Source organism: Cupressus sempervirens, chromosome 11 (genome assembly GCF_028749045.1).
Source record: "Cupressus sempervirens isolate cs-2001-9-10 chromosome 11, ASM2874904v1, whole genome shotgun sequence".
NCBI lineage: Eukaryota > Viridiplantae > Streptophyta > Pinopsida > Cupressales > Cupressaceae > Cupressus > Cupressus sempervirens.
In genome coordinates, this window is record NC_143128.1 from 677,379,663 (window position 1) to 677,400,787 (window position 21,125).

The window sequence follows — 21,125 nt, forward strand, 5'->3', positions numbered from 1 at the left end:
TTAGTGATTTAATATAAAAAATTATATTATAAAGTGAGCAATAAATGCTTATTTTATTATAAGGTGACTTGGTGAATTTGGAGGTAAGTATAATAAATGATTATATTTCAAACCTTGCAACAAAAGCAAATATTTTCAAATGCCTATGTTATGTTAAAAATTGTGAGAGGTGTGACCAAAAAGCCTTTTGTCAATTTCCATTGAGAATTATAAATGCACCCAAATGCAAGGATTGAACCATCTATTGAGCATTTGTTATTTGATGAATTTGGTGATTGAGTTGTGCCTACGGTTTGAATAATTGGAAGCTGGAAGAATTGGAAATTCTTCTAAGTGCTTTGCATTTTGAATTGGTTATTCATATACCCGTGACTGTGCCTGGAAGTGGTATCATTCAGTGTCATCCTCGTGTTTCACATTGTGCTTGGTTCGTAAGGAGCATTTCAGCATTTTGTTTCAGATATTAATTTCAAAGATTAGAGAATGTTGAAATTGCAAATTGCATTGTATATGAAGGTCTGCATTTCCAATTAGAGGCAGCCACAGCACTAAACAGGACGAGTATATCACCAGCAGTACTAACTTCGAGGTCAGCATTTCACAAAGGAGATGTGCTTTTGGAAACAGAGAGCTATTCATCTATAGTGCAGAGAAGTCTTTCTAGAGACTGCATTTGATTATTTTGGGCAGTGTTAGATTTAATGAGACACATTTGGTTGCTAGGTACCTTCATTCAGATTTCACGATTTCTAGAAGCCTTCAGTGATTAATTCCTAAAGTGCAATCTGCTATGGAACAATTTTACTTGCATACAATTTATTACATGTTCTCTTTAATAAATTTCAACTATTTTCCAATTGTATTGCAACAATTTGTAAATATTTCCCTTCACTTACATAGTGTATATAGCTTGTGGTACATAATTGTGTAACTACCATTTGTATTTCAAGTATTGTATTTCAATTCCATATATTGTTGAAAAATCAATAGAAAAAAGCAAAAACTTTGAGAAAACTCAGAAACCATAACAGTTTGCCAAAACAATACATTTTAGTGACAGTGAATCAGAGGTAGAACCGTTGGAGTTCTGACAGCAAGTTACACTCCATATCATCCTGGCTAAAGGCTTGCAACAGGCATGGTGAAAGTAGGCACACATTTTCTTGCAAGTAGGCCAATGTCACTACGCTTTTATATAGTTCCTCCAAGTGTACTACAATGAAGGCCAATGTTAGTGAATTCTTCCTAGGGTAACAGTGGTCTTTCCAAGTGTTGTGATTTAGGTAACTATAGAGAACCATTGATACTAAAAGATGTGGGAACTTTATAAATGAAATAATATGATTGAATTATATAGATGTATTACTCAATTTATTGTGTCTATTGTTTACTTCGGAATTCTTACTAAATTATCGCATGTTGTATTTTACATTGACTATTTATGTCTATCTTTAATAACATAACATCTTATTAATTATCTTAGCTTTAATAATCAATCTATTAAATCTGGTAACAATACAAATGGAAAATAGTTCTGCATCTGAAATACTTTTAAAGTAATAAGGCATGACACTTTGTGCAAAACTAAGTGAGAAACAATACACAACCCACAAACAAACAAACCATGTTTATTAACCATAGCCGTGACTCTGAAGCAAAGGTGCCAGAAAGAAGCACTTAAATAAACTGTAAAATCATGGCTCAGTACATTGAATGTCAAATGGCTCCCAACCAATATAATCCTTATTATAGAAGAACCTTGACAGACTACAAGGAAGCTTTTGATGCAACCTTCAATTCACTGTATAGCATAGTAACATGGGGACACACCCCCTCCCTTTCGCCCCACGTCCTGGAGACGGGGACACACAAGGGACTTGGTGACTCCGTTCCCCCCATCCCCAGTGGCACCACCAAATTCTGCTACCTCCATCAAGGATGGGAGAACGTCCAATTGTTGACTATTAGCTGATTTGACTATTTATGTTCAGTGTTCGATGTTCCAATTCAATGCAATGTTCAAGTATTTATTCTTTCACATCTTTTAATGTCTTATATTGCAATACATCTTTTCATAACTAGCATTTTAACTACCATATGTATAGTATTTAAAACCCCTCCCGTCCCCCGCCACCATCCCCCCACCGTCCTCAAATTAAGGCCCCTTTGTGCCCCCATTCCCCCGTCCCCCAAGGCGGTGTAACTATGTTGTATAGCCATCATGCCTCAAAAGAATTGTCATGCTCGTTCTTGTATTTGCATTATTAATGAATGAGATGGAATGAGTTTATACATTTTAATTTCACTATGATAATATAAGATACCTGTGTTTAATCCTTACAACACTCAACTAAAACTAGCTTGGCAAAAGCTCATAATAGAATTTATCAGCGCACAACATCATGAGGTTTCTTTCAAACAACAAAGTTAATATTTTTTTTGAACACCAGTGCAAGCTATCAAATTCTTAGACAGATTAAACTCAACAGATAATGACTGAATGACAACCATAATCATGTCCTACCTTAAATTCAATGTGCAACCTTTCCACTAAACAACATTTGAGAAGAAAAACATATAGATCAACCCCAAACCTCATTGGACAATACTTTAAATGAATATCCAAGCAAATTGACTATGAATTATTATTATTCAACAATATTCACTCTAATCTTGCTACTCTCAAGAAGCAGTCCATAGTAAGAGATGTTTAAGAGTATGGTGCTAATAATTAGAAAGTAGAAACTTACAATGATTGGTATGTTAGAAACTGTAAGAGAGGTTTAAGAGTATGGTGCTAATAATTAGAAAGTAGAAACTTACATTGATTGGTATGTTAGAAACTGTAGTTGAATAAACATCCGGCCTTATGTGAGCTATATTCTCTAGCTCCTTTTTTCCATCCATATTTGTATCGAGACTGTTTCTATCATCCCTTTTCTCTGCACCTGTTTTCTTTTGTTTAGGTGAGCCTGCAATAGGCAAAGATCCATCACCAGGAAATGAAATACCCCTTGACAAACTTGAATTTGCTTTTCTGTCAACATATGCCATGTACTTCTTCGGTAGCCCCATTGGCGTTGATGTTGATATATCACTATTTGATTGCCCTGTTGTGTGTTTTGATATCAAGGAAGAAGAAACTCCACTAATTGTGAGAGAAGGCAGAGTTTCAGAACTTGCAACATTCTCTGTGTTTGTGAAAGCAATTCCTGCGGTTTGTGAAGTAGTTAAATTCACATTTGTTGATAAATCTGGTATACCAGATATATTAGATGGCAATTTATCCTGGGTGACAGACGAGACTGTGCTAGATAAAATAGAACCAGAATCCAAAGGTGAAGAAGAGGAAAATCTTGATATATTATGAACAGAATGTTGACGAATGCTAAACTTGTCCATTTGTAAATCTCCACCCCACGCTTCTGGTGGTGTAACAGATGGAGATCTATCACCCTTCAAAGATATCCCAGGCGGAGGAGTAGCTAACTTTGGTGATGAATTCCTCATTTGGGAATCTTCCTGCATGCCATAAACACATCGACCTTGAATCCTAAACACAAATAATTGTATCAACAATCCAGGCAACAATGAAACGATAAAACCAATAGAACTGTAACCTTAAGAACAAACATTAACACACTATTCTTTGATTTTCAACAATTACACAAAAATACAGCTTTTAATTATCAATTAGCAAATTCCTTTAAATTATGTAACTCCAAACAAAACTTGTCACTATGTCAAATGATTCCGCCTCTTCTCCCCATTTAAAAACAGCTTGATTCACATCCTACAAAAATCAAGCCTATTAGTTGCTTTATATGTCCTGTAAAGAAGCAATACTGGGATAATATTTCAACTTCCCTCCCATTCTCAAAAGTTCTGCAATATGTATGAACAGAAATCACCGGTACATCAGTATTATTACATAATCATGTTGCACTTTCTGCTCTGTAGGATGGATAAGGATGCAATAACAAAACAAGGCTCAGTGCATAAAAGATATACTTCACTTTTAAAATTTTCGAACTAAACATGGGATTCACAAAATTTTAAAAGCATATATAAATATTGAGATCCATGTTGAAATCTGAAATAACACAAATCACAAGTAGAAACCCTTTAAATAATATGGCATAATATATATTTGGGTTCTACTTTCAAATGTTTTTTCCTCAGAAAATACATAAATATGCCTACCTGTCTTAAGCTTGATTTCCGCTCAAAGGATAGGTAAGATTCAGGGCCCAGTTCTTCAATTGAGGGAAACCTCCTTAATGAACTTGATGGTGATGGGACCCATGCTGGCTTTCGAGAATTGTCACTGATAGTGCCTTCTTTCTTCAGGTCATCACGATTGTCCCAGAAGCCTCCAACAGAGGGAGTAATTGGTTGAACATCCACCAACGGGGAGAAGACCTCCATGTCATCCTTAAAATTGAAATTATTACTAGTCTGTAACCGTGAAACTGTCCCATTAGTCCACAAATGATTCCCATCTTGACTCTCCTCTGCTGGTGATCTTTTGGCAGGTGATACCACACCCATAGGAGAACTATCTGTTGTGCTGAAAGCGAGACGTCCAGAAGTACGAGCAGATGCACCTGGCACAGAGGAGTAACCATGGGAGGAGTTTGTAGATGCAGGAAGTGGATCTGGCATAAGAATTGAATCTTCCCCTGTGCCCCCTAGAAGAGCAGCCTCAAGTGAGCAGTTTACCTCATTCACAAGTGTGGGCTTTGACCACTGCCAACATAAGCTTGTGACTGCCTGATCAAGTAATTAGATCCTTAGTAACGAAAGACTGAATAATCAATTCAGACAACAAAATGTAAATAAAACAACTAAAGCAAAAACAGCCAAAGTAAGTAAACCATCATAAGAAAAAAATTTGTCATGTGTCATCAATTACTTTTACCATTTATTACAAGTACATAAACGTGGTATGTTGATATATATGATTAAGAAACTAACAACACTGTAAAATATACCAGAATCAGATCAGACAACATACATTTACAATAAAAAATGCAATACTAATAAACTGTTTGAAAGGGAAAAAATTTTATACGGAATTGACTTTCATGTACAAAGCATCTAAATCATTCAGAAGATCAAAAGAGTAGAGAGAGAAACATGCACCAAATAGATGCGGAGGGAGACAGATTCAGAATGAAATGACATAACAGAAGACAATTCCATGATAAATTATAACATGTTACCTCCCAAACTGCAATTTACCAGCTCAATAAGTAATATAAGAAGTAAGCTAATATGGCCAGAGATAGAATAATGAAGGATAACCAAAACAGTAATCTATAGTATCAAAAATTGCCATGAGAACATGCTCAGGAAAATATGATAGCATAACTGATGAGGTCCATGTTTGAGACCCTAATTAAAGTCTATGAACTAGGCAGCTCTTTCACCAAAATTGTAACAGAAATTTGCGTAGCTCAATATGACAGAACAACTCTTCCCACATCAGTATTCTAGAATCAGCTCTTAAGTGCGAACGCTCAGCCTGAGACACTTAATGAAGAAGAAAATCATTTAGTAAAACGTGACAATTTGCACTCCTAGGTATCGTACATATTCAACACTGTCAAGAATCTTTCTAGCTTCAACAACAGCATCTTTCTTCTCACTGCTCTGTTCCTTCTCCTTCGTAAAACCAATTTAAAATTCAAGTTCCAACATGCCTCTCCCACTGCTGCATTCCCTTTCAAAATAGTTACTGCTCATAAAAGTAAAGACATCTGAAACCAGCCCGCCTAAAATCAGTCCTGATAGCCACCCTATCACCAAATAGAAAAGCTTAACTAATAAGAGGTAAATGCAGAACTAGTTACACTCTTGTCAGTATGAAATGAGAGGAAATAAATGATTGCATCAGTACAGTAGTCAACTCTACCTGGTCAAATAATATGCCGAGTACCCAATAGCACAAAGTAGGAAATGGCATTTCCCAGTCACTACACCAGTATAACAGCCCCAAAGAGAGGTAAGAAATTAGAATAGAAGAAACCAGTCAAGCATACAAGCAAACTGGAATAAAATCCAGCTCAGCACCTACGAATACAAAGAAAAAAAGAAAGAGAAAAAAGTAAAGTAAGGCAAGAAAAAGGAAATCGTTACCAAAACAGAGCAAAAAGCAGGAAATAAGGATGATCAGATGCTCCTATATCAATACCTCTTAAATGTTTATGATTCTGGGGCCAAAGTTCATTATATTATGAATCACAGAACTTGTATTAGCAGAGGGAGATTGTGAGATCTACTATCAGTAATGAGGTTTGTCAAGGATTGACAAGGCAATGTCATTGTATCAAGGATTATGGATTGTCACGTTCAATTCAACAGAAAAATATTGTGGTCTTTGAAGTTTGAATAATGGGAAAGAAATCCTTCACAAAAAAAACTTCTAGGAATCAGTAGTTGAAGATTAACTTGGGAGAAAATGTCAATCAAAGAATGCCCTATTTCACAGTAGAGATGTCTGAAGTTCTTTTTCCATTGTTAACAGGATATTTGTCGCAATCTGATGACAAGTTTATCAACCATATGATCTTCAATAAGCATTACAGCTCCTCAATATAATTATTACTATTATTATTAATCCCTCAATATTATTAGTTACAACTTCCTATCGTATAACACTTCAAGCTGAGAGTAATGTGAGATTTAGCATTTACTCTTACCATTCACGAGATTGTTTATCTTGATTTGCAAAATTTTCATATATTGTTATTATATTGTTAAACTTCACAAAAATAATAGATATGATGCAATATCCCATTTCTGAAATAGGATTTAATAATAAATAATGACAATAAATTTATATTTATATATATATATACACACACACAAAATATAATAAATTAAAATTTAATTAAATTTTAATAAAAGGTCAAAAGACAAGAACTGAAGAGCTGTGACTCTCTCAAACATGAGTTGAAAAAGGGCAAAGAGTTCAGCTGAAAGAGAAATATGGAGGAAGGAAAAAAAAGAATGGTGCATGTGAATCAAGGACTAATAAAAGAAAAACGGAATAAGAAGAAAATAAGGAAAGTGAATCTAGCAAAAGGCAAAGATTATTAAGGGTTGTGCTCTTTCAAAGGGTGGTAATTGAAAAAGATTGTGACTCTTTCAAAGGACATACATTATGAAGGGTTGTAATTCTGGCATTAATAATGAAGGGTTGTTGATGCAGAGCTTGCAGCAAAAGCACAAAATGCACTTCTAGTTTCCAAACAGCACCTTAACTTTCCTTCAAGGTTACTGACTGATCCAATGAACTTCTAACACAGGTAGACTCTACCCTGCAAGTGGACTCCACTCTACAAGCCAACCCTCAAAACCTAGGGTTCTCAATCAACTTAGATCAATCATAAATCTCAAGGACTCCCTTTCACCAATAGGCCTAAAATGGCAAATTCTTCCTGAATGGTTTTAGAACTTCAACTTTTCTGATGGAAAAGGTTTCTATGGATCTAATCCCTCAAGAAACTCCAAACTTTGAAGTTTTTCAACACCCAACAACTAATTTGCAAATTTGTTACCAGCACATCAACTAGGGCTAATCCTAGCTTTCTCAGTCAAACTCCCAAACCTTACACAGGACCACACAATCTTTTCACTTCTTTAGACACCTTTCAACCACCCCTAAGAGATTCCAAAAGATCAAATTCAGACTCTGTTCAAGCACCAACTTATGCCCACTTTGAGTCACAGTCCTAATTGGCCAGATTAGGCTGGGCTACAAAGGAAGTATGAGAAAATGGGTTCACAGACCTGGTTCTACCCCTTGGAACTCTTCTTATCCTTCTACACCCTTTACCTGGGTCAAATCAATCAATTTGGAATCCTGAATCTTCTTTCTTCTTCAAAACTAGACTAGACATAAGACGATGTTCAGTCTAGGGCTTGCTGGTAAAAATAGGTACCCTACACCTACAGCCCTGAATCTCTGCCATCCCAAAGCACCCTCTCCTAACTTGCATTTCCCAAGGTGGCATTGAAATCCCACGGTGGATTTGCAAGTTAGGAGGCCATCTTGATGAAACCCTCAGATTTAGGATAAATCTGAGCAACCTCCACAAAAACTGATGTAACTTTTGTTATATGTAAGATAAAGACTCCAAACCAAATGCAATGGAACCCTAGTTCAATCCTCTATCCAACCATATGAAACTTTCACTACTACCAATCCGTACATGCCGTACAGAATTGAAACAACAGAGAAAAAGGCAGAAATTCTGAGTTTTATTCAATGTATGCTGTTCACCCGTCCATACAATGACTTTCTCCTCTTGTGGAGACCTTAAATAAATGTCCTCCAACGGTTACAACTACTATTTGAATGGTTGTGAGGACCGTACAACTCCTTTTTAGTTTGACAACCTCTATTGCAAAAATTGCTGTTTAGCAACTTTTGCAATTTGCAAGTTTTCTTGCACTTTTGCAATTTTTTTGCTTTTTGACAATTTTTGACTCAATTGCCCCCCTATGCTTTTAAAACATTTCAAATGACTACTAAAGTGCCTGAAATCTCCTAGGGAACTACAAATCCCTTATTCCCACCTAAACAACCTAGATTGACCAAAAATGACCTTTGGTTCAAATGACATCCTGGCTTATAATGGCACCAAGGATTCATTTGACCTTACATGTGGTCGTGACTTTAAAAGTCCTTCAAAATTACATCCCTCAACCTATACCTATGCAAGTCTGTCTTGGTGCCCTGCACCAGTTGTGCTTTCCAAAGGTTGGTCATTAAAAAATGTTACTTGCAAAGGGTGGACATGATGAAATGCTGTGACTTCCCCCACATTGGAAGATATAAAAAGGAGAAGGTTTCACTTGAGGAAGGCATCCAAAGGAGATCTATTATTCCCAAAACACAGCAATGGAGGGTGGTGACAGGTCTTATGAAAAGTGGTGGCACTTTCCCCAATGATATATAAAAATGATCATTCCAATCCTTCAAGGATCACTTTGCAATCATCACTTGTGGATCCACAAAAGCAATCAGTAACTATCAAATCAAGCAAACAATTAATCAACAAACCAATCTACCAAATCAGCAAACATTAAATCATCACTCATCAGTATATCAAACAAGCAATCATTAAATCATCACTCATCAATCATCTATTTAACAATCTCTTAAATATTATTTGCCCATACCTCATATGATACAATCTAAGGAAAAGTACAGCAATCTAAAATATAAGGAAAGCAATTGCTATGCAATATTATTGTACAGCAGTACTGATCTTCCCCTCTAATGTACTCCACCCCAAGTTGATTTACCTTTGGGCCAATGGACCGAATGACTTGGAGGCTCATTCCGTGCGCTTGGGCTTGGTTGAGGAAGATAGTCTCCAAGCATCAAAACAAGAATTATGAGAGTGCTAATTATTTATCTGATTACCACCATGCAGTCATCTGGGATTAGTGAGGATACATGGCAGGGAGATTCACCAGTACCAATTCCCTCAGTTGGTAGTCTACCACAAGTTGGTTTGCTTGTGAGCCAGGACGTCAAACTAACTTGGTTGATTATTCTGTGCTCTTGGGCTTAGTAGTGGGGGAGAGTCAACAGGCATCCTACTGCCCTTACCCATCAAATTCCTAATATGGTTGGCTGTTGGAAATATTCAACATAAAATCCAATGCATTTAGGACACTTTGTTCTCAATATGGACTATTTATGATCATAAGGTTTGATGTTAATTAGTTATAATTTTCTTAAGTTTACTTGCCATTATGTAATTTATTTATAGAATACTCTTGGTAAATAAAACTGTATTGCTGGAATTGCTATATGTGGGCAAAAATCAGGAATATCCCAAAAAGGGGCATTACATACCAAATGATCTTTCATATCATTATCCAAACTGGAATTGACAGTGAATCCTATAAGTAGATCGTAACCACACAATATCTCATGAAAAATCAAACTGCTGTGATTAAAAAATACCTCAAGATCATGATCTAGAAGAAACTGAAAAGTCTCCAGAATATATCGCTTAGCAGAAATGGAGCACAACTCATTAAAGCTTCTGTTTGTTTTCAAAATTTTCCAAATTAACTCACTGAGTTCCAATTCTGTATGCCAAATGCTTGTGTATATAAAAGGACTCAGAAGAACAGGAAAAACCAGCATATAATGAATGAAATCTCAAACCTATTATTTTTTGAACAGAAAAAAGAGACAAGGATACAGCCCTCTTAAGTGGTTTCTAATTCAACCTTAAAAAGAATCAATGATACACAACAAGTTGTAAATCAAAAGTTTCCTTCTGCAATCATTTCTCCTTGAAAGAGAACCAATATTATAGACCACGTTATGAAACAGGACTGTAAACTATTTACCGTCACGGGTAAACAGATTTAGTGCATAATGGAAAAGTAAAGAATGTAACACTGAGTTTCATAAAACCGTACTGCTGCTTCCATTAATGATCATGTCAATACAATATAAGTCAATGTGCTTCCGATTCATCTCTAATGCCGCTCAGGCGGATGTACACATAGTACCCAAAGGGTTGCAACTAAACCGTTGCGTTCCAACTGTTGGAATATTAATTGCAGATGGTCGTTTCTCCCTGGAGCCAAACGCCCACCTACCACCTGACGACCAGCAGAACAGATAGAAACATAAATGCGGTGGGTGAGTTTTTTCAAATTCAGAAATGAGAGGGAAAATGATTTTGCTGAAGACAAAAGGAATGTTTTATCATTCATTCAATAGTAGAAGGAGAAGAAGTTGAAGAGCTCAGAAGTTGCAAAGCAGAGAAAGTGATCAGCAGATCAAGTTTGTTGCAGAGACGGAGGAAGTTCATTTCGTGCCTGTAGTTGCACATGTTTCTTCTCTGATCATTCTGTAAGTTGAATAGTTTATTGTTTTCATTCGTCCTGTTGAAGCAGTGATTGCTCCAGGTGTTATTGTATGCAGCCTTTAGAGCTGCAAGTTTGAAGTTTTATCAGTTTAAAGTTTTAGGGTTATTTTAGGGTTTTTTGGTTGACGCCGAATACTCCCAGATTTGTAATAGTTTGAATCAGAGTTGAATAGAAAGCAAGCAGGCATACTTGAATCCATTATTGTCCATCTTCTATTCATTGTTTTTTGGAAAGTTTATTTTGAAAGTTTGAAGCTTTGGGTCTCTGGTTTTAATGGTGGAAATATTCACGTTATAAGTTTGCTCTCGGTATTGTTTTTGGTAGAAGTCATTCTCTGCAGTGGCTACCGAGTACACTCGGTGCCTTCTTCTACCAAGCTCCATTCTCCTGTGGCTACCGAGTACACTCGGTGCCTTCTTCTACCGAGTTCACTCGGTAATCACTTTGCCTACCGAGTTCACTCGGTAATCATTCTTCTACCGAGTTCACTCGGTAATCACTTTGGTTATCGAGTTGTGTGTTCTTCATTCACCAAGCTCACTCGATAACCTCTCCTGCCACTCGGTTTATTAAGTGCCGAGCAATTTTTGGGTACTCGGTAATAGTTTGTGCCGAGTAAATTTTAGGGTTGTGAGTTTGAATTTAATCTTTTGTTTTAATATTTCTCACACAAACTACCCTTGGTACCGGACAACTTACACACTTAACTAATAACTATTCCCGAAGGTTACATAAATATTGAGCAAAGAAATAATGTTAGTGTATAGCTCCACAATTAGGAAATCCCCAATCATAGTCCAAAAATTTGAAACATAATTATCTAGTTGAGGGGCACAGATATTCAACCAGGAACAGGTATGGAGAAACTTCTTTGGCACTAGTCAACAGGAGAAAGGACTACAAAACAATATTTTAGGAAACATGGCTGAATGTATGAAACGGACTGTGACACTAATATTTGAGGAAAGATGTTATAAGCAATAGGGACACAGCAATATATGCCATGGTTACACAAGGATGTGTTGCTACCCCACTAACCAGTATCTCTAAGACCGTGGGATGGCAAGGAATGTCCCCTGGGAAAAGTGCAAAGTCTACAAAGCCTAGCATTGTCTATATTTGGTGCCACAGTGAGGGAACAATTCAACAGGTTGCTCTGCATTTTGTAGGTAGGCTCTCCAATTTGTTTGTATCCTCCCCCTTTGGGATTTTGCTTTCTCCTTATATCAGATATGGAACAAATTGGCATGTTGTTAATAAAGATTATTTCATAGCATGCATTGCAGGGCACCCAATAAATAAGTGATTTCATGTGACTAGCTTTTGATGGGTACTTCAAATTTTACGTGGTTCCCTCCAGCCAATCACATTACTTACTGTATGATTTAAGCTGCTCTGTAGCAGGGTATTCAATGTCTTCAGCAGAGTTTTAACTCATCTAGAGTTTGTTTTGAATTTATGAGGATTAATTTGTTCTTCCTCAATGAGGATTTTTCCAGTCAGTGGCTCTTTTGTTTTGTCAGAGACTTGTTCCCATTACCACTCATAGTTTCTGTTAAAAAAGGTTATGCGGTACAAATTTATTGAAAGATTTATCATCACCCATAGGGAAAGATGAGTAACAAATATCCAAAGCTGATATACATCCACATTTGTGCAAAATGAACAATGATAGAAAAGTCCTTCAGGGCAAACAACTTAAAAGTCTGTCTCAAATCAAATGAATGTAATATTGTCAACCGAAAAATTGGATTGCTTCTCTTTTGCTGATGTCATATACATGTAGGAAATAATAAGATAATCTCTAAGAATGTCTATAAAAAATGAGGAAGGAAAAATGAAAGAAATACTGACGTCCACAAATGGAAACAGTACATCGATGAAAGTCAGAAGTGTAGTACCAAACAATTTTACCCTGCCTTTGTGCATACCCAATATCATTGTAGCAGATTTTCATTTTAATGAAATCAGATTGGTATGTTATTGCTAAATTAGCATTTCCATTTAAGAAAGGATTTGTTTCTTGAATTATGTATGGTCACAGAGAAATGTTTCTAGCAGAACTGGTTTATGGGGATTAGAAATGTTTCTAGCAGAACCAAGGCAGAAATCAGCTAGGCCATCATTGTCGGTTTGTGTTCAAAGAATTCTTTCATTTTGACAGTAGAAAGTAACTAAATAGTAGAGAATGAAATACCTTCTACTTACAAACTAACTGAATGGTAAAAACAGAAAAGAATCCAATAAAAAATCGAACAAGATCCTTACAAAGCTCTTCATATCTGTCATTCATAGAAATGATCCTACCTCCGAAGCATTATAAGCACGAAGAATTGTAAAAGGTTGCGGCCTTCCCCGAATGTCATAAAATACGACACGCCCATTATTAGTCCCAGCAGCTACTGTCAAACCATCATCTTTGAAAGCCAATGAAGAAAAGGGTGCTTCACTTGGAACACAAAACACAGGCTTTTTTACTGCTGGATCAAATAAGTACAGCTTCTTATCCAGGCCCACACTAACAACAATCTGTACATTTATTAACAAAATGTTAAGCATGGCTGCTTCTCAAAATGACAATATCATTAGTTTTCAAATCTTCTATTTTTAGTAAGGATTATACTTATGGTAAAGAAAAAAATGCCCATTTTAGTTTGAATTTTTTTATTTTCCTTCACATTTTTTGGAACTTTTCCACCTCTCAGAAATTATATATGAAATGACACTTTTACCAACCTTATCATTGGAAGGTGAAAAACAAACACCAGATGTTGGTGCTGAATGTTGCTTCAACCAAGAAATCTGCACGATTAAAAGATGAGTTAGACTTCAATATAAACTAGCATGGCTTTAATGGATCGGGATTTAGAATACTCCTAACACAGTTTAACCTTTTGCAATGTTAAAATGAAAGAAAAATCTCTTTCTTATTCATGCATCATATACTTAAACCATGAGTATACATTATTACAAACTTTAAAGAAAAAACTGGGCAAAAAACAAGTTACGCATTGACAACAAGATCAAAAAAAGTTATTGCTAAACATATATATCATCTAAAACATTACAGTTGGAGATTTTTTACTGTTTGATTACATCTGAAATCTGGAATATTGCTGGTAAACCTTGTCCTTGTAATTGGCCACTCTAAGATGAGTTTTGTTATACTAAAGAACTTGGACTAGAAAAAACGGACACAAACATTATCTAAAATACAGATATGGGGCCTACACTCCCACATTTTAAACTCTGCTAGCTCTGGGGACACTCCTTTATGTCATTTCCAAAGACCCACATGATATAAAGTATTCAACATCGTGAGAATTACCAGTTTTGGAGCCTTGAGACATTTAAATACCCAATTAATTGTAATAAGCAACCTAAATGCCACTTAAATTAATCGGCTTAAATCTATAGTCTATACTAATCGACCATGGATCCATTCATTCAGCTCATATATCTGCTCAATACACACCATCTACGATTTTCCTCTTATTTATAGCATATAATGCATCTACCAAAAAAACATTTAAAAAAATATTGAAGAACCCACTTCTGATATACTCACTAAATGGTAACTATATAGCTCGTACAAGCAAATAAAATTATCTAGCAGATCTGTAATCCTTGGCATCCTAAATGCAGCATTTAATAGATTTGTAAGAATACAAGAATGTAATGACCCTGCTCAAATCTGATCCCAAAATGCTGATAAAGGTTCAAGAAAAAAACTTTGCATACAAGGGTCATATGACTGATATAAAATTTCAGTTTGCTTTTATGGCTCTTTCCTTCACTTAGCATCAATAAGAATGCTTGGAAGAAGACTCTAAATTGACTAAACAATGACCTAACATGAATGTGCAGCTTATTTTGACAATATTCAATGCATATATGTGACTGAAACTTCTTGCAATATGCATCTACAGCCAATTGACATTTTTACAAACAATTGGTATGCAAACTAACTAGCTGATAATAAATGATATTGAATTGCTCAAATGACACCAGCAACTATTATCTCCTTAATTGCAATAAAATTTCTAATACAATGCTCATGAAATATGGCCAAGACTCTTGGCATTTACATGGATTACAAAATATGATAATGTTGGTATAATGCACACCTACAGCTGAAACTTATAACACCTAAAATGCAATGCTAACATGAATGATAAACAAAGGAACCTGGTTGTAGATGGCTGTAATAATTTTCACCAATCCTACCTTTCCGCTTTGCTATTTCGGATCTGCTTTTTCGCTTTGCTTTTTTCGGATTGCTTTTTCGAACTACTTTTTCCGACTGCTTTTTCGGATTGCTTTTTCGGACTGCTTTTTCGGACTGCTTTTTCGGATCTGTTTTTTCAGACTGCTTTCAAAATCTCAAACCCTCAAGTAGTCTGAGTATACAAATTACGCTCAACTTGAAATGGCTGAATACCACTTTCACTCCTCCAACTAGGATTGATATCTCACAACCAAAATTGGCACCTTAGAGTTTTCAAACCCTCAGGCAAACCTGCAAGCACTAAAGCTCTCAGCACAATAGATGATTATGCAACTCAAGATGTCTCAAATGCCCCCCCAAAGGCTCCTTATAAAGAATTCATAAGTAACTTCAAGAAACTTCTAGAATAATCTATTACTTTATTCTTTTAAGTGATTTTTTGATATTTTATTACTTTGGTCACTTTAATATTAAATTAATTAAATATAAGGTTATTTTTTAATATTTTATTTTTAATAACCTTATAAGTAATTAATCTAATATATTTTTTCCCCTTTATTTCTTCCCTTTTTAGCCTCCGGGGAAAATTAAAGGCTAAAAACACGAGTAGCTAGTGCCTGTCAAAAAGGGGACATTACAGTCCTCCCTTCCCGAAATTGCTTGTCCTCAAGCAAATGCAAACTCGGGTGTTGTAAAATCTGCTCATTCTCCCATGTGGGGTCCTCTGCAGGCAAATCCTTCCATCTCACCAAGTACTCCTTAATCACTCTGTTCCGCAATTTCCTCTCTCTGACATCAATGATCTCTTCAGGCACCAAGACCAAATGCCCCTCCTCATCCAGTGGTGGAAGGTCCGTGGAAGAGATAACCTGCTGTCCTAATGCCTTCTTGAGGCATGAAACATGAAATACATTATGAATCTTGCTACTCGCAAGCAGCTCTAACTCATATGCTACCTCCCCAATCCTCCTGGTAACCCTGTACGGACCGTAGACCCTTGGTCTCAGTTTCTCTGCTCCACTCTTCTTAAGAGAGGACTGTCTATAAGGCTGCAGTCGTAAATATACCATATCACCAATCTCAAAACTACGCTCAACCCTGTGTTTATCTGCATAAGTCTTTTGCTGATTTTGTGCCATCACCAGATTATCCTTGAGTGCCTTCAATATATCTTGGCTTTCCTGAATCCAATCTTTTGCTTTAGGTGCCCTACTCTCATCAAAAGCCATCTCCACGAATGAAGGTGCATCATACCCATACAAGGCTCTGAAAGGACTCATTCCAATGTACATATGGTGTGTAGTATTGTAGCAATACTCTCCTAAATGCAACCACCTGATCCAAGCCCGCTATTGTCCTGCCACATTATTACGCAAGTACCCCTCAACCCACTTATTAACAATTTCAGTTTGCCCATCAGTTTGAGGGTGATAACTGGTACTGGGTGTCAACTCAGTGCCTGCCAATCTAAACAGCTCCTGCCAAAAAGCACTCATAAACCTGCTATCCCTGTCGCTGACTATGTTCTTAGGTAGCCCATGCAATCTAAAGATCTCCCTGAAAAATAGCTCAGCCACTTGTGAAGCCCTGTACTCTGTCGGAATAGCAAAGAAATGTGCGTATTTTGTGAGCCGGTCTACCACAACAAAGATGTTATCTCTTCCCTATACCTTGGGTAAGCCTGTGATGAAGTCCATCGAACTGCTCTCCCACTTCTGCTCAGGAATGGGCAAAGGCTATAGTAACCTAGCTGGATGTGTATGCTCGGACTTATTCTGCTGGCAAGTCACGCACTCCTTCACATGCTTCAACACATCATCCTTGAGGCCTTTCAATGAAAACCTCTCTCTAATCTGTCAATATGTTTTGAAGTAGCCCCGATGGCCTACTAGGAGTGTATCATGGCAAGCTTGTAGTATCTTCTCCTTTAATTTTGATTCTGGTACCAGGTAGATCCTATCCTTGTAGTAAATCACATCATCAACTATCCTATACCTATCATCCCGAATCAGTCCATCCATCAACTCACAAGCAAATGTATTCTTGGAGTACTCCACCAATAAGATGGATTTCCAATCTGCCGAAATCTCAGAAAGTGAGCAAGCTGAAGGCCTCCTGGAGAGGGCATCTGCAACAATGTTCTTCTTCCCCTTAACATACTCTATATCGAAATCATATGCCTGTATCCTGCTAACCCACTTCTGTTGTCTCTCGTTCAAGTCCTTCTACTCTAAGAAGTATCAAAGACTGTTACGATCTGTCCTTACCACAAATTTACCCCCAACTAGATACTGTTTGAACTTCGCCAAGGCATGCATAATGGCAAGCATCTCCTTATCATAGATCGAGTATAGTCTCTCAGCTCCTCTCAACCTACGGCTCTCAAAGGCAATAGGGTGTCGATTCTGCATCAATACTACACCAATACCTTCCCTGAAGCATCACACTCTATAATGAAGCGCTATGTGAAATCAGGAAGTGCCAACACTGGACAACTGCTCATCACCTCCTTGAGCTTATCAAAAGCTCGCTACGCCTCTATTGTCCAACAAAATGCACCCTTCTTGGTCAAATTTGTCAAAGGTGCCCCCAATTGTGAGAACCCCTTAACAAAACACTTGTAGTAACTACATAGTCCAAAGAAGCCCCATAGCTCTGTAAGTGAACGTGGTGTGGGCCAATCAAGAATAGCCTGTATTTTCTCTTGGTGCACTTGGACACCCTTTGCACTGATCACGTGTCCCAAATAAAGAATCTCTCTAAGGCCAAACTCGCATTTCGAAGCCTTAGCATACAAGGACAGCTCCTCGATGATGGTAAGGATCTCATCAAGCTGTTGCAAGTGTTCTTCCCAAGTTTTACTGTATATGAGCAAATCATCAAAGAATACCAAGAGGAACTTACACAACTGTTTGTTGAAGATATGATTCATACAAGATTGGAATGTGGCAGGTGTGTTGGTTAATCCAAATGGCATCACCAAGAACTCATAGTGCCCATAGTGGCATCGGAAAGCAATCTTGTGCACATCTTGTTCCCTCACTCTAATCTGATGCTAACCTAATTGAAGATCAATCTTTGAAAAATATACTAACCCATGTAACTCATCTAATAACTCATCAATCTTAGGTATCGGATACCTGTTCTTGATTGTTTTCTTATTGAGGGCTCGGTAATCTATACACATTCTCATGGTCCCATCTTTCTTCTTCACCAGGACCATTGAAGAAGCGAAAGGGATGGAGCTAGGACGAATGTGCCCCATATCAAGCAATTCCTTGACTGCTTTCTCAATCTCATCCTTATATTTCTTAGGATGACAATAAAGGGTAGTAATCACTGGCTTGGCCCCTTCTTCCAACTCAATAGTATGCTCGAAGCCTCTATCCAATGGCCTCCCTGAGGGTATCTCACCAAAAATCCTGTCATGCTTGCCCAATAGCTCCATAATGTCAATGTGAACTGGCTGTCCTGAATCTGTAGATTCCTTAGGAGTGATCACACACTCCGCTGCCCAAACCATGTCATCATGCCTAAAAATGCTCTCCATACGTCCAGCTGAAACAATCTTAGGTGCTTTAGATGCCATAACTCTAAGCACCACTCTACGCCCATCAGCATCTCTGAACTTGAGTTCCATGGTTTGGAAGTTCTGTGAGTACTTCCCTAATGACTGCAACCATTGGACCCCAAGTATGGCATGGATATCACCCAAGTCAACCACATAGAAATCATCTGTAACTGTATGGTTACCCATCGTAATAGACAACTGTGGAATCCACTGGCTACAAGTTATCTTACGCCCATCAACCACCATCACACTGAATCCCTCAAAATCCTCTAGAGGAATTTGTCGCTTGTTCACCAATGATGCATCAATGAAGTTATGAGTAGCTCCACTATCAATCAATACTACTATCTGATGACCTTGTAGGACCCCACAAACTTTGAAAGAGCTGAACTTAGGAGCACTGGAGATAGAAGCAATGATCTCATCATGATTTTCCCCATCTAAACCGTTATTGTCTTCCCTTTGAGGTTCCTCTTCCTCAGAACTGCTCTCATCATCTGACATCACCTCAATTAAGGGAGCCTTGCCTTTCCCTAGGCAACGGTGTCCACTAGTCCATTTCTCCTTGCAATGATAGCAAATCCCCTTAAGCCTACACTCCTGTCTATAGGCTTCATCAAAGTTCACCTTATTACTCTTCTTCTGGAATGGCTTCTTCTCTCTTTCCTTATGGGATATGAAAGGGTTGGTAGGAGCCCTGATGCTAGATGTAGAATATTCCACGTCTCTAGTCCTCATGATAGCATCCTAGAGAGAATCTAGTTTGAAAGCCTTAACCCAACCACAAAGAGGCTCTGTCAATCTCTTAATGAAAAGCATAACCAACCGCTGTTCTGAAATATCTGTCATCATAACTGCCAACCGTTGGAACTCTGTGATGTAAACATCCACTGAATTAGTCTACTTGAGTTGTGCTAACTCTCTAAAGTGGAGTTCAGGATCCTTACGATCAAACCTATCAATGAGCTTCTGGGTGAATTCCAAATATGAACTAATGTTGGCATGCCCCAATCTGACAAGTCAATGGTACCACCATTCATGTGCTTCACCTTCCAAATGGAGTGTGGCGTACTGGATAGCCTCCATTTCCAACATAGGATTGAGCTACAAATATGTGTCCAACTTCTGAACCCAAGCTCTAGCTATACCTTTGTTACTTTCATCAAATGATGGTAAGGTTAGTTTTCCCACCTTACGCTGCAAGTCTTGATTTTGCACTCCCCGTTGATTGTTTCTTGGTCTATTCCTCAATTTAAGACCACAAAAGTCTACTAGTGACATGGCAGCCTTGAAATCATCACCTAGAGAGTTGTACTCCCTCAAATAATCACCATGTCCCTCTTCTCTTACTTGCTGGTCCTGATTTGCAGCACCCTGTTCTCTCAAAAATGTAGGCATAAGAGGCCTAGGAGTAGCTCTAATTGTTGTTCTAGCACTGCTTTGAGCTGTGTCATTGGTTTCTTGACCCCTATTGTGTCCATTCTGCCCATTAGTCCTGTTATGGTTCCCATCATTTCAATTGTTTCTATTATCTACCAGCTGTCCAAGGATAAGTGACAGTTCTTCTCTTCCTCTTGCCATTTCATCTCTCAACTCCTGTTGCCATCTTGCAAGAGCATTAAGCATTTGCTGGGTACTGCTTTCTTCCATGAGTTCTAAAGGACTTAAGCCCTTTCTTGCCCTGTTATAGAATTTATCCAAAGGATTTATGAATGGAACATTTGGAAACTCTCCACTCATAACCCGTACAGGATGCTCTGATACCACTGTAATGACCCTGCTCAAATCTGATCCCAAAATGCTGATAAAGGTTCAAAAAAAAAACTTTGCATACAAGGGTCATATGACTGATATAAAATTTCAGTTTGCTTTTATGGCTCTTTCCTTCACTTAGCATCAATAAAAATGCTTGCAAGAAGACTCTAAATTGACTAAACAATGACCTAACATGAATGCGCAACCTATTTTGACAATATTCAATGCATATATGTGACTGAAACTTCTTGCAATATGCAGCTACAGCAACTAGTAATTTTGACAAACACTTGGGATGCAAAATTATAACATTATTTATGCCAAAAAGAGAACCTACAGCCAATTGACATTTTTACAAACATTTGGTATGCAAACTAACTAGCTGATAATAAATGATATTGAATTGCTCAGATGACACCAGCAACTATTATCTCCTTAATTGCAATGAAATTTCTAATACAATGCTCATGAAATATGGCCAAGACTCTTGGCATTTACATGGATTACAAAATATGATAATGTTGGTATAATGTACACCTACAACTGAAACTTATAACACCTAAAATGCAATGCTAACATGAATGATAAACAAAGGAACCTAGTTGTAGATCGCTGTAATAATTTTCACCAATCCTGCCTTTCCGCTTTGCTATTTCGGAT

At 37.3% G+C, this 21,125-nt stretch overlaps 1 protein-coding gene across 1 annotated transcript in view; it reads right to left on the reverse strand.

Moving 5' to 3' along the window:
• Positions 1–21,125, reverse strand: part of NEDD1 (Transducin/WD40 repeat-like superfamily protein) — a 171,514-nt gene that overhangs the window by 66,794 nt on the left and 83,595 nt on the right. Inside the window, exons 6-9 of the mRNA XM_089808575.1 lie at positions 13,648–13,713; positions 13,219–13,440; positions 4,204–4,773; positions 2,824–3,522 (exon numbers count right to left, since the gene is read on the reverse strand). Coding sequence (XP_089664701.1) covers positions 2,824–3,522; positions 4,204–4,773; positions 13,219–13,440; positions 13,648–13,713 — 1,557 coding nt within the window. The remainder of the gene's footprint in view (positions 1–2,823; positions 3,523–4,203; positions 4,774–13,218; positions 13,441–13,647; positions 13,714–21,125) is intronic.